The sequence below is a fragment of the Ranitomeya imitator genome, chromosome 3 (assembly GCF_032444005.1).
Source record: "Ranitomeya imitator isolate aRanImi1 chromosome 3, aRanImi1.pri, whole genome shotgun sequence".
NCBI classification, from domain to species: Eukaryota; Metazoa; Chordata; class Amphibia; order Anura; family Dendrobatidae; genus Ranitomeya; species Ranitomeya imitator.
In genome coordinates, this window is record NC_091284.1 from 793,420,510 (window position 1) to 793,434,584 (window position 14,075).

At 44.0% G+C, this 14,075-nt stretch overlaps 1 protein-coding gene across 1 annotated transcript in view; it reads left to right on the forward strand.

Annotated features, from left to right (window-relative positions):
• The first annotated feature begins 527 nt into the window (after positions 1 to 527).
• Positions 528 to 14,075, forward strand: part of ARHGAP42 (Rho GTPase activating protein 42) — a 374,547-nt gene continuing 360,999 nt past the window's right edge. Inside the window, exon 1 of the mRNA XM_069759185.1 lies at positions 528 to 935. Coding sequence (XP_069615286.1) covers positions 782 to 935 — 154 coding nt within the window. The 5' untranslated portion in view covers positions 528 to 781. The remainder of the gene's footprint in view (positions 936 to 14,075) is intronic.

Here is a 14,075-nt window from a genome sequence, read left to right on the forward strand (position 1 = left end):
CCTTAATAAATAAAACAATGCTCAATGTTTTTTCTTCTCATTTTTACAATGTTACATGTAGTTTCCCCCCCCCAGCCACCAGCTTGTGTGTTCTTCACTGACACACGGTAGCTCCAGCTCCGGTTATTTCCCGTTCTACCTACAGATGGCGCTCTAGAGACAAACTTCTCAAGTTTCCAATTCTTTTACAAAAGAAAAAAAGTTTGTGCAGCTCTATATGTGATCTGAGTTTCCTATGTAATAACTGCAGCCACAGCTCGGGGTGATGTCATCAGCTCCAAGGATTCTTCTTGCAATCCTCTTCCTATTTCCCTGCAGTTTAGGAGGAATCCAGGACAGAGGGGGGGTGCAGACTGTAGTTTATCTAGGAATGTAGGGTGACCTGAGTGTGACCTTGCTGGGAGTCCCTGTGTGGCAGGAGAACAGTGGGTGGGGGGGGGGGGATCTATTGGGATCAGAGTTTAGCAGCATTGATCAGCCCTGACTACTTTGTGCTGAAGGGAGGGGGAAGAGTCTAAGAAAGAGTCAGATCTGCCGGAAATGTCTGAAAAGTTGAGTTTCCTCTGTGCAGCAGCAGCAAGAAGCAGCATCAGCCTTGTGTCCTGATCACTGGGACAATGCAGCAGGGTGACACAGGCTGCAGATCTCCCCCAGCACCATTGCTGTCCAGGCTCTGATTCTTCACTCTGCTGGGATCTAAGGAAATACAACTTTCCCCCCCAAGAAAAAAACTCTGCAAGAAGATTTCTCCCCTCCAAGGATCTGAGGCTCCTGACTTACAATGGGACTCCCCACTCTGGAGTTCAGTGATTCCTGCTTGGATAGTCCAGACTTCAGGGAAAGGCTCAAGTGTCATGAAATTGAACTGGAAAGGACCAATAAGTTTATTAAGGAGTTGATTAAAGATGGGAACATGCTGGTGGGAGCCTTGAGAAGTAAGTACCCAGGGCTGACATGTATCAGCAAGCTTGTTATGGAAGACTTTGCATTCAGAAAATTGCTGGGGAAAAGTTAGAAGCCGGAGTGTCTGGGTGTCTTGGGGTAGGATGTCTACTTTGTATGGCTTCTTGGTCAGTTTCATAGATATTTCTACTTGTGTAGCTGCTGCAGAATCTCTTGGATGTCAGAGCTAGTCCTAGACCTGCTGAGATCTGCTTCTTGCTTCCATTGTTTATTATGTTCTTATGTATTTATTTATATAGCACTGATACATTTTCTTTGCCAAGAAAGTTTTGCGGGAATCAAGGTGGCGTGTTTTCTAATATCGACACATAGACTAGCGGTGCGAAAAATGGAGTCACTGTCCTCTGTAGAAGTCTTCAACTTTTCCTTGCAGAACTTTCGAAAGCTGCTGAATATGACTACGGGCTGGCGCACACACGAGCGACTTTCTCGTCCGCTTAGGCTACTTTCACACTGGCGTTGTTTTGAATACGTCGCAATGCGTCGTTTAGGGGGAAAAAACGCATCCTGCAAAGTTGTTTGCAGGATGCGTTTTTGCCCCATAGAGCAACATTATCGACGCATTGCGACGTATTGTCACACGTCGCAACCGTCGTGCGTTAAATGTAACGTTTTTTGCTGCCGACGGACCGCTTTTTCCGACCGCGCATGCGCGGCCGGAACTCCGCCCCCACCTCACAATGGGGCAGCGGATGCGCCGGAGAAATGCATCCGCTGCACCCGTTGTGCGGCGCATCAAACCCTAGCGTCGGAATCTCGGCCCGACGCGATGCAACCGGCCAAATCCGACGCTAGTGTGAAAGTAGCCTTACTATCCTTGGTTTTCACAGATCGCAGTCGTACATATGATATATGGGGTAAAGCAAGTCTGACTTTTTCCTTGGACCAAGTCTTCGGCAATAGTGATGAGCGAACGTGCTGGGTAAGGTGTTATCTGAGCATGCTCGTGTGCTAACAGAGCATTTTCAGTGTGCTTGAAAAATATGTTCAAGTCCCCGGCTTTTCGACAGGCGCAACATTCAATTTGAAGAGGGTCATAGATGTTCAGATTAGGGGTTTTAACACTTTATATTGTCTTCAGCTCAAGAATACCCCAAATATGCTTACAAAAGCAATTATTGTTATGATTTGCTTCTAAAGCGCCATCATATTCCACAGCGCTTTACAGACATGATCATCACTGCCCCCATCGGGGCTCACAATCTAGATTCCCTATCGGTACGTCTTTGGAGCGTGGGAGGAAACCAACACAAACACGGGGAGAACATACAAACTCGTTATTGTCTTTGGTGGGATTTGAACCCAGGTCCACAGAGCAACTGTGCTAACCACTGAGCCACCGTGCTGCCCAGTAAACATTTTCCAAAATTGAGCCTTTTTGCCATGTGCTGGGTCAGTATGCATAGTTTGCTAAGCTTTCCCATATTTTTTTTACAATGGGGGTCAATGGCTGACGTATGTACCTGTATGTCTGTGTGGTACATCGAGGGTCTTCGTGGCAAAATTTCAAAGCTTTTTTTACTTGGGGTATCAGGGGCATCACAAATATTCACTCCAAAATCCTCCAAAACTTTTCCTATTAATTTCTATTGGAAATTTGCTTAGCTCTACATACGAGGAGTATTTTGACTGTTTCTTTTTTTTTTTCTCTCTCAAGAGGTTTTGAAAAATTGAGGTTTTGAAAACGAACCTATCCATTACAGTAAATGGCTGCCCACTCTCCCCAGTCCCACAAGCTCGCTGCCTCGGAGTAATCCTTGACGCTGATCTCTCCTTCAAACCACATATCCAAGCCCTTTCCACTTCCTGCTGACTTCAACTCAAAAATATTTCACGAATCCGTTCATTCCTCAACCATGAATCTGCAAAAACCCTAGTTCATGCCCTCATCATCTCCCGCCTCGACTACTGTAACCTGCTGCTCTGTGGCCTCCCCTCGAACACTCTCGCACCCCTCCAATCTATTCTAAACTCTGCTGCCCGACTAATCCACCTGTCCCCCGCTATTCCCCAGCCTCTCCCCTCTGTCAATCCCTTCACTGGCTCCCCATTGCCCAGAGACTCCTCCATATATCTGTGACCTCGTCTCCCGGTACTTACCTACCCACAACCTCTGATCCTCACAAGATCTCCTACTCTACTCCCCTCTTATCTCCTCTTCCCACAATCGTATACAAGATTTCTCTCGCGTATCACCCCTACTCTGGAACCCTCTACCACAACACATCAGACTCTCGCCTACCATCGAAACCTTCAAAAAGAACCTGAAGACCCACCTCTTCAGACAAGCCTACAACCTGCAGTTACCACCGATCGAACAAACCGCTGCATGACCATCTCTACCCTCACCTACTGTATTCTCACCCATCCCTTGTAGATTGTGAGCCTTCGCGGGCAGGGTCCTCATTCCTCCTGTACCAGTTATGACTTGTATTGTTTAAGATTATTGTACTTGTTTTCATTATGTATACCCCTCCTCACATGTAAAGCGCCATGGAACCAATGGCGCTATAACAATAAATAATAATAATAATAATAATAAAATGCCCTGGTGGGAAAAAATAGTTGAATGTCACTCCTTTGAATCTTCTCCAAATTAGGCAATGTCCTATCAAAGGGCTGCAAAAAAAATGCCTGTTTGTTAGACAATCCCTGCATGTGTTGCGTCTGTCGAACAGCTGCGGGGACTGGAACATATTTTCCGAGCACTCCGAAGACCATCGGTTAGCACCTGGGCATGCTCAGATAACACCTTATCCCAGCACGTTGGCTCATCACTACTGCCTATGCTTGTATTGTAAGCACTTTAATGAATTGCCCGTTCATGTGTTGGCCATTGAGCTGAAGGCGAGAAACTTGAGTTCATCATGACGTCTCATGTCGTGAACAGGACGTTACTGTGATGGAATTATCACTGCATTGAGCTTTACGTTCGCTTTATACTGGTGCAGCTTTCTGTTCTCCAGGGTCTGAAGGGAAAACTGCTGGAAAGTATGTTCCAGCCCCTTTAGATGGGTCATTATTGGTCAGTTAATGATCAATCAGTACCTGGTTAATGGCCTGTTCATACATGTTCATACATGTATTCCCATCTCCAAGATCCTATCCCAATGTGTAGTAGATGTAATAATATTAGCAAAAACCCATCAATTAGAAATGTAGTATAATTCTTCTGGTTACCCCATGTGTAGGGTATTGCATCCATGGTTACAACCACTCATAGTGACAACTAGTTACCGGTTAGTGGTCGTAACCATGGATGCCTAAGCTACTGCAATGCCCTGTACATGAGATAAGCAACATAGTGAATCAGGAGGACAATACTGCATTTCTAATTAGAGGTATTTGCTAATATTATTAGTATTATTATTACATCAACTACATATTGGTATAGGATCTTGGAGACGGGAATACTACTTTGACAGTCTGTCCGCGTACAACATGAAACTGTCAGCAGCGCATCTTCTGTTCAGCGAGTAATGTGCTGCTGATAACGATGATTTTACTGCTGACATAAATGCGCCAATCACTTGACGAACGTTCGCTTTGGTCATTTGTCAGGTGATCGCCTACATGTTTACACAGGATGATAATCAGAACGAGTGTTCACCTCTTTTGCTGATTACACTGGTCTACAAAAAAAAAAAAAAAAAAAAAATTCTGGCATGGACTTTAAGAAAAGATTTAGACTAATTTGAGGGTGCTGAATTCAAATCTGATCTTATAATTTCTCTATCACATCACGTTTTTGCGCTATAGGCATATACATTTTCAAGAATTCCATGATAAATATAAGTAGCGTATGAAAAGTGACGGTTTATACGGTTCAATAAGGTAAATTTAGTTTTCATTTAGTCTCCCAATAAATGTGAGAATATCTTTGTTTTCTTTGAACATGCATAATTCCCATTTGTTATGATAACACCCTTGTTTTCTGTGCTACTGGGACAGTAGAGCTACAGCAGAGCATTTGGTGAAAACTGAATGGCCTCAGCGACAGAGTTTGGCATCTGGCGATAAGAATGTCATCCATGATCCTCTAGTCACGCAGGGGTCCCCAACTCCAGTCCTCAAGGCCCACCAACAGGTCATGTTTTCAGGATTTCCTTTGCATTGCACAGGTGATGCAATTATTACCTGGGCAAGACTAAGGAAATCCTGAAAACATGACATGTTGGTGGGCCTTGAGGACTGGAGTTGGGGACCCCTGCGTGGATAGGAAGGACGTTGTTTTTCCTCCCTTACACATAAAACTTGGATTGATGAAGCAGTTCGTCAAAGCTCTCAATCACAGTGGAGAATGCTTTAACTATATGTGTTCAACTTTTCCTGGTCTTAGTGAAGAGAAGAAAAAGGCTGGAATATTTGATGGACCTCAAATAAGAACACTTATGAGAGACCCAAATTATATCACATTAATGAATGAGACAGAAGAAAGAGCTTGGAATGCATTTTGTAATGTGGGGCAGAATTTTCTAGGGAATAATAAAGCAGACAACTATGAAGAGATTGTGGAAGAGCTACTAATGAGTCTGCGACATCATGGATGGAGAATGAGTATCCAGATTCACTATTTAAACAGCCATTTGGACCTTTTTCCAGAGAACCTTGGGGATGTGAGCGAGGAACAAGGGGAGCGTTTTCATCAGGACATTAAAACAATGGAAGAACGGTATCAAGGCCGGTGGGACTCACATATGAAGGCCGACTATTGCTGGAGCTTGATGAGAGACAACCCAGAAGCTGTACATCACAGATCAGCCAAGAAAAGAAAGTTCAAATAACTGCCATTTGTCATTCATCTGTGTGCCATATATATGTGTTTTTATATTTTGCAGTTTAATTCTGTAAGTATATTTGATTTGCTGTTCATAGACGTTGTAATCTTTGTTATTCCTTGATTAAAAATATACAATGTAGTATAGAAAATCATGTGTTTTTATCATAAAACATTAGGAGTAATTTTCATCAAAAATTGAAAATATCTCGAAATCCTGATGTGATAGCCAAAAGCGGAGTTCATATTCGTAACCAGCAGCCAAAATTGACTTAAAATATGTTTTAAAACCTTTTGCCAGAAAAATTGCGTTGACCGGTGTTATCGGACTATGGCCACATTCGCACTTTCGGTATTTGGTCAGTATTTTACCTCAGTATTTGTAAGCCAAAACCAGGAGTGGGTGATAAATGCAGAAGTGGTGACGGTGGTTTCCATTATACTTTACCTCTGATTGTTCCACTCCTGGTTTTGGCTAAAATACTGAGGTAAAATACTGACCAAATACTGAACGTGTGAACGTGGCCTAAGATTAATAATACTAAATCATTCAGTGTGAACACAGTCAGGATAGGCCTTTATTTTACTGATTTTTATATCCTGTTCACTAAAATCCAAATCGGTTATAAACCGGCTACGATTTTGTGTTAAAAACTGGAGTTGTTGCCCATAGCAACCAGAAGCCAGCTTTCATTTTCCCGCTCCATATTATGAAACAGAAGATGTTGTCGTTGGCAGCGGTTTCACTTTGTTTGTCTGCCCAACTTTATTGATTAAACACAATTTTTACGAACAAAATGTTTTCATCGTGTAAAAATCTTGCAAGTTGTCCCTTGTGCAGTTTATCTTCGTGTCTGTGGCCAGATGTGGCCCCTGCCTGGGTCCCTGCCTGGATTGTGTGGGCAGAGATTACCCCTCCAGGATACAGAAGCTTTGTAATGTAATCTGATCCAGCTGTCAGAGGAGTTCTGGCCTCAGGGCTCCGTCTCCCAGGAAGGGGCTGACATTCCTCACAATTCATTGGAATTTTTTTTATTTTTTTGCATTTTTAACCTCAGGCCTAAGGCTATGTGCACACGATGCGGATTTGCTGCGGATCTGTAGCGGATTTTTCCGCGCAGAAAAGCTGCAGATCCGCACTGTGATTTATAGTACAATGTAAATCAATGTAAAAAGAAAAAGATGTGCAGAAAAATCAGTGCGGAATTGCTGCGGATTTAAAAGAAGTGCATGTCACTTCTTTTGTGTGGATCTGCAGCGTTTCTGCACCCTTCCATGATAGAAATCCGCAGTGGCAAAAACTGCATAAAATCCGCGGAAAATCCGCATAAAAACCGCGGCAAATCAGCAGCTGCGGATTCTGCCAGGAGATGCGGATTTTGTGCAGAAAATTCTGCACCACATTTCCTACGTGTGCACATAGCCTTAGCCTTTCCTCCAACAGTTTTTCATTACATGCAAAAAAAAAAAATCTCTGGGGCTATCACCAGGAGTGGTGATAAATGCAGAAGTGGTGACGTGTTTCCTTTATACTTTTCCTCTGATTGTTTCACTCCTGATTTTGGCTTACAAATACTGATGTAAAATACTGAATGTGTGAACGTGGCCCTAAAAGACAGGTCCCAGATGGCTTCTACCCACCTGTTCCCCTTGTGACATACACCTGTCACTCAACGAGCCTGGGGCGGGATGAAACAGCCAGAGAGCAGCCTCTTGGACTAGTCACCCGAGCGGCGTAGTCCCCGACTCGGTGTAAGAAGTGTGTTTTCTTTGTAAAGCCGCAGCGTTTCAAATCAAACCTTACCTGCCTGAAATGACCGACACTGACCATGATTCATGTCTCCGGATTGTAGGCAGCGTGAACCAGCTGTCAGGTTCCCTGTAAGACTTGCTTTAAAAAAATTATATAAAATCGTTATTGCTTCTATTGGGAAGTAATAAAAAATGTTTTCTGTTAAGAGATTTACTAATCACCCTGATATTTCTCGCCCAAATAGCAAATTTGACAAGAATAAGGATGTATTATGATTCTGTGTTGATTGGACTCCTAAGGCTACTTTCACACTTCCGCCTTTTTTCCTCCGTCGCAATCCGTCGTTATGGGCAAAAAACAAATGTGCAAAGGGCAAATGTGCTCACAGGATGCGTTTTTTGCCCATAGACTTGTATTAGCGACGGGTCGCGACGGATGGGCACACGTCGCATCCTTTGTGTGATGGATCCGTCGTGTTTTGGTGGACGCAACGCACAAAAAAAGTTCAATGTAACTTTTTTGTGCGACGTGTCTGCCATTTTCGACCGTGCATGTGCGGCCAAAACTCCGCCCCCTCCTCCCCGCTCATCACAATGGGCAGCGGATGTACTGTGACATCGCTGTGTGTATTATCCCTGTACTGTGACATCGCTGTGTGTATTATCCCTGTACTGTGACATCGCTGTGTGTATGATCCCTGTACTGTGACATCGCTGTGTGCATTATACCTGTACTGTGACATTGCTGTGTGCATTATCCCTGTACTGTGACATTGCTGTGTGCATTATCCCTGTACTGTGACATCGCTGTGTGCATTATCCCTGTACTGTGACATCGCTGTGTGTATTATCCCTGTACTGTGACATCGCTGTGTGCATTATTTACACAATCCTCATCCTCATTTGGGACAATGGGCTCCTTCCTCTGCTGCCTGTGGGAACTGGTAATTAAATGAGGGCAGGGGTCCTAACTGCTTTGAGGACAGCATCTTGTGATTTACGTGAGCAGGGAATTTGTGTTTCTGTTTTATGCTTCGAAAGAAAGTGAAGGGTTAACCGCACCCACAGGTACTACAACGCCATATATGAACACCATTCGTATGGTTCCCATTTACATTATTATTATTTTTTTTTTTTTACGTTTGTAAGATTTCCTTTAATCACTGCTCCACTTTCATGGCCTTCTGCTTGTAATAATGAAATCCTTTTTCGCTCTCCCTGATGTGTTCGGAGTTTTTCTGCTTTGTGCTTGCAGAATACCAATACAGTCAGACGGCGGGGCCTTGTTTAGACAAGGTAATTTTACCTATTATGATCAACAATTCAATTATTTCGCTGTCTCATTTAATTGATTGGGCTGGGTTCAAACGCGGGCGATAGTCAGAGGGTGTACTATCCACCCGAACACTCCTCTCCCTGCCTGCAGAATCAGCACTGACCTATCCTCCTCAGGACAGACCACCAATATCAGATCGGTGGCGGTCCAACTCTCGTCACCCCCTACCAATCACCTGTTTGAAAAATCCCCTTGTTGCCAATATTGCTGCCGATTTCATGCGCGTGGCATCGGCAACACAGCTGTTTGTTAGGCAATCTCTGCATGTGTTGTGCCTGGGAGTTCTAGGGAGCTCTTCAGTGGGGGAGAAAGGTGGGCCCTCAGAATCAAATCCTCCGGTGGACCCAATGTTCATCAGTCTGACACTATAAACATAAGGATGAATGACCTTGGGGAGATCAAAACATCCAACACCGCGGAGACACCATCACGTGTTTCTCAACGCAGTGATCCAGAACACTGCCCCCATCCCTTATGGGAAATATGCAAATGCATGTAGAAAAGCCGCGGAGACACCATCACGTGTTTCTCAACGCAAGCAGTGAATAGCCAGGTCTTTCACCGGGAAGGAACAACCACGGGAAGGGCAGCATCCAAAAGCATTGACATAGGTGGTTTTCCTTTTTGGATGCTGCCCTTCCCGTGGTTGTTCCTTCCCGGTGAAAGACCTGGATATTTATTGCTTGCGTTGAGAAACACGTGATGGTGTCTCCGCGGCTTTTCTACATGCATGAGTCTGACACTGGCGCCTGTTGATAATCCATGAGACATGCAGCCACTTGGACTGGAACACATTTTTCGAGCACGTCGAAGACACCCGGTTATCACCCGAGCATGGCGGATAACACCTTATCTGAGCACGTTCGCTCATCACTATTAAGCATGTATGTGTAGATTCTATACTATAATATGCACAGTATTCTCATATCCGTTCTTGCCTGTTATTTTTCAGAATTTCTAGACAGTCCTGTAGGGCATAGTCATTTTCTTATTACCGTAATTCCATCAGCCTGTTTTTGTCTGCCTCCTCGATGTATCCTGGATTATACTGGTTTATACTAATTTGATCCCCATTTATGTTTCCTGCTAAAAGTATATTAAAATAAATATAAGTAACGGACCGGATTGTTTTTCCTGGCTCCACGCAGACCATTGTAGTTCAGATGACCCGGTAATTGGGTTATAGTTACAAACCGCAGTCACGTTTCTTAACAATGCTCTTTATGACTAGGTCGTAAGTATAGGGTAGAAGCTTATACGTTCCTCCAGAGCATTGTCCATCCCTCTACATTTTCATGCATGCCGGCCCATGGCTCCTTCGGTGCAGAACTGCACAACCTCCGTAGGCTGCTGCACAGGCGTCATGAAATTCTATGTAAGGGATCAATTCAGACATCAGTGATTATCTCGGAAGTTGGTCCGAGTTTCATCAGTCTTTTGTTTTTTTTTAATCAGAGTTCGATGTGTCAGTTTTTACCATCAGAGTTTGGTGTAAATTTCACCAATTTTTGTTGGCTGAGAAACAAACAAACAAAACAATTCTCTCCCTTCTCTTATCTAGTAGTCAGTAAAAGATGGTTAGTACTCAAACAGCATGGAGGGCTGTCCGATTTTTCTTTCACGAACCGATTGCCGATTTTGATCTACCATTCTGATTAAAATCTAACATTAGTCCGCAATTTTGTCAGGACCGCCGTTTCGAAAAAAAATCACCGACATGTGAACTTCTTTATTCTCGAAAAGCACGGGTAGCACCCTACGAGAAAAGCTGACTTGTGAATGAACCCTTAGGAGGTATTCATTCTCGTAAACAATCGATGATTCGGTGCACCATGTCACAATTTTTTTTCATATAGAATCCGACTTGAAAATTTCGTAGGCTACCTTGATTGGAAGTTGGAGAAATATCAAAGTAAAGTAGAGGGTTTTATGTAGCAGTGATGTCAATCAGCTTTTGGTATGGTTTTAACTGACGTCAAGATCATATTCCCGGGCCCCAGATTGGCGTTTAGAGAAAGAAAATTGGCCAAAGTCTAAAGTATTAGGTCTGTGCATGTTATAGGGCCTTAAAGAGAATGCACCCTATATGGTGACACATATATGGAGTACGCTTAGGTCTCTATTACAGACCCAAAGCCCTCGGTGGGCTTCTGTATGGATTTCTGAATGGAAGTTTTAGAGATGATCCTTAGGACTTTTTATGGGTCCACTGTCGTATTGAATAGATTTCTGGCTTCTGCTGTACTCAGACTGTCAGACATAACTTTGTTTTCTTCTTCCATGTGATGTCCCAGCCAGGAAGAATGTTTGCATGAGTCACAAGATAAAGTTAAAAAAAAAACAATGCTCAAGGTAATTGTTGGGTTTCTTCAAGCTCAGGATCAGATTTCCATGGTTTGCCTATGGGTTTGTAGAAAGCATTTTACTGAAAGTTTGTCGCTTCACGGAAAGGAGCTGGGGATTACTTTTTCTCATCTTTGGGAAGTGACCCGTGATGAAGGTTACACTGATCGACAAATATTGAAGCAAAAAAAAAAATCAGCTGTTAATATAATATACAAAGCACAGACTTGTATGCACACATACCTGTATTCATACACTTACAGGTACAAAGATATTCATACAACTATATATTTTAATAAATGCTCGGGACCCTTGTATTCCGTATTGGGGGCCCTGTGTGCCACCTCCTACCTGCTGGCATCCTCTGCTCCTTTTTGATTAGCCAGCCTTCCAAGATGTCATCATTGCTGATCTAAAAATGAAAAGAGGAGCCGGGGATGCAAGATACCAACAGGTAGTACATGGTTCGCAGGGCTACTGTTTGCCAGCTACAAAAATAATGACGTTCACTGGATCAGGGTGCTGTAAATCGATTCACTCATCCCATAATTACTGTGCACCATACATACGCATATCTATACACCTGCTCATGCATAATTAGGCAAGCAATTACACCTATATTTATACACTTACAAATTAAGTTTCTCCTAGTCATACACTTACTACTACTTTCATTTGAACACATGCACACTCATACCCATACAGACAGTATTTGTGCACACATACAAGGGGCGATCCAAAAGTAATGATAATCAATACTAAACACAATGAATATAGTCAAAAAATAAATGTATTTTTCTACATAGTCTCCTAATAAGTCTATACATTTAGTCCATCTCTTTTCTAAACTTAGAATTCCCTTCGAAAAAAATTCTTGATCTTGACCCTCAAAAAAATCCCCAACAGCGGTTATCACGTCGCTATTGTCGTCAAATTTCTTGCCCCGGAGGTGTTCCTTGACCGAGGAAAGAGAAAGAAGTCACTGGGGGCTAGATCTGGTGAATAGGGGGGGTGTTCCACCAGTTCAAAGCCCGCTTCTTGAATGGTAGCCATGGCAACAGCAGCTTTATGAGCCGGCGCGTTATCTTGGTGAAACAACACTCCAGCCCACAGTTTGCCACGCCTTTTCTCCTTGATAGCCTCCCGCAATCTTCTTATATGTTCTGCGTAGTAGGAACCCGTAATAGTGGCTCCCTTCTCCAAATAGTCCACCATAATAATTCCTTCATCGTCCCAAAAAACGGACGCCATAACCTTCCCTGCTGAGCTTGAGACTTTGAATTTCTTCGGCGTCGGTTCGTCGGCTCGTTTCCATGTCATCGATTGTTGTTTAGTTTCGGGATCAAAGTGGTGGATCCAGGTCTCGTCCATAGTCAAAAAACGTGACAAAAAATGTTCCTTGTCTGCTTGGAACTTTTCGAGATTTGCTATTGAAATGTCAACTCGTTTCTTCTTTTGTTCGTCGGTTAACATTTTTGGCACCCAACGCGCGGAGACCTTTCTCATATGCAATTCTTTTGCAAGGATTCTTTGAATACTGCCATATGAGATCCCTGGGACCTCAGTTACATGCCTGATAGTCACTCTTCGATCTGCCAATACAACTTCTTCAACTTTTTTCATGTTTTCTTCATTGAGGGATGTGGATGGGCGTCCTTCACGATGTTCATTTTCAGTCGATGTTCTTCCCAGCTTAAATTCCTTGGCCCAGCGTGCAACTGTGGAATATGGATGAGAAGAGTCCCCCAATGTTTCCACCAAGTCGCTGTGTATGTCTTTGGTAGTCATTTTTTTCAAGCAGAGGTATTTGATGACAGCTCTGAGCTCGTTTTTTTCCATTTTGATGTTCACTCCTCGGCAGTTCATATTCAAATCAATGTAGCTCCCGGGAATCGTGGTCTATTTAAGTAATTTTTTTTTCCTGGACTAGTGGGTACCTAAGAGAGAAGAAAACATTTTATTTTAATTTCTGTGGGCAATAGAAATAACCGATTATCATTACTTTTGGATCGCCCCTCGTACATACCCATACCGTTACCCATGCTTACAGACAGTATCTGTGCACATGTGATGCCCACCAGGGCCGTGGGGTACTCGGAACCGGGTCGGACAGTTCTTTGGGGATGTCACGGGGCCGTGACCCGACTCCGTGGCCCTGGGCATGCAACAAAAATGCATGGGGAAAAGTTATTTGGGATTGATTCGTGACGCCACCCGTGGTGTTCAACAAGGGATTGCCAACCGGCGGTTCTGGTCCACTTTGGCCGATGGTGACGCAGCAAAGATGGTACAGCTCCCCACGGGTAGAGCGGGGCCCCAGGGCAGATAAAACAGACAGATCAGGTGGTGGTGAGCGTTGGGGTGCAGAGAATAAGCAAGGGACGCAGAAAAATACAGGTTTCTTTACTTTTACTTCTTGGTAGATGAACATGCAATTTGGGGTACCAGTTACAGATGACAGCAGGAGTCAGGCTAGCCTGGAAGCATTCAGGGGGTCCACCTTACAAGGTGGGTTTGGAGGCCTTTCTGCTGCGCTCCCTTTTCAGGTCCCTGCTGCCTGTAGTGTTGGCTTTGTCTTGTATGGCAGACAGCGTGAGCCTATCACGGGCGCTGCCTTTTCACTAACAGCCCCGGGCTCTTGGTCTCCTGTGGTGCCTCCGGGTGTTTGGAGTAGCCAGGGAGCTTACAGTTCTCTGCCCTCCAGATTCGGCTGTCACGCCACCGCACAGCCAAAGACTCTGGCGTCCTTCTTGTCAGCGCTCCATTTTGGGGCCAGCTCTGATGCAGATGCAATTTCCCAGAGTCCTTGTCTCTGGTCCTCTCTCCTCTCTCAACACTAAAACCCTAACAGACTACCCTCACTCCTCCTCCCGACCAGAGAGCGCAGCTCCCCTGAGGTTGTGT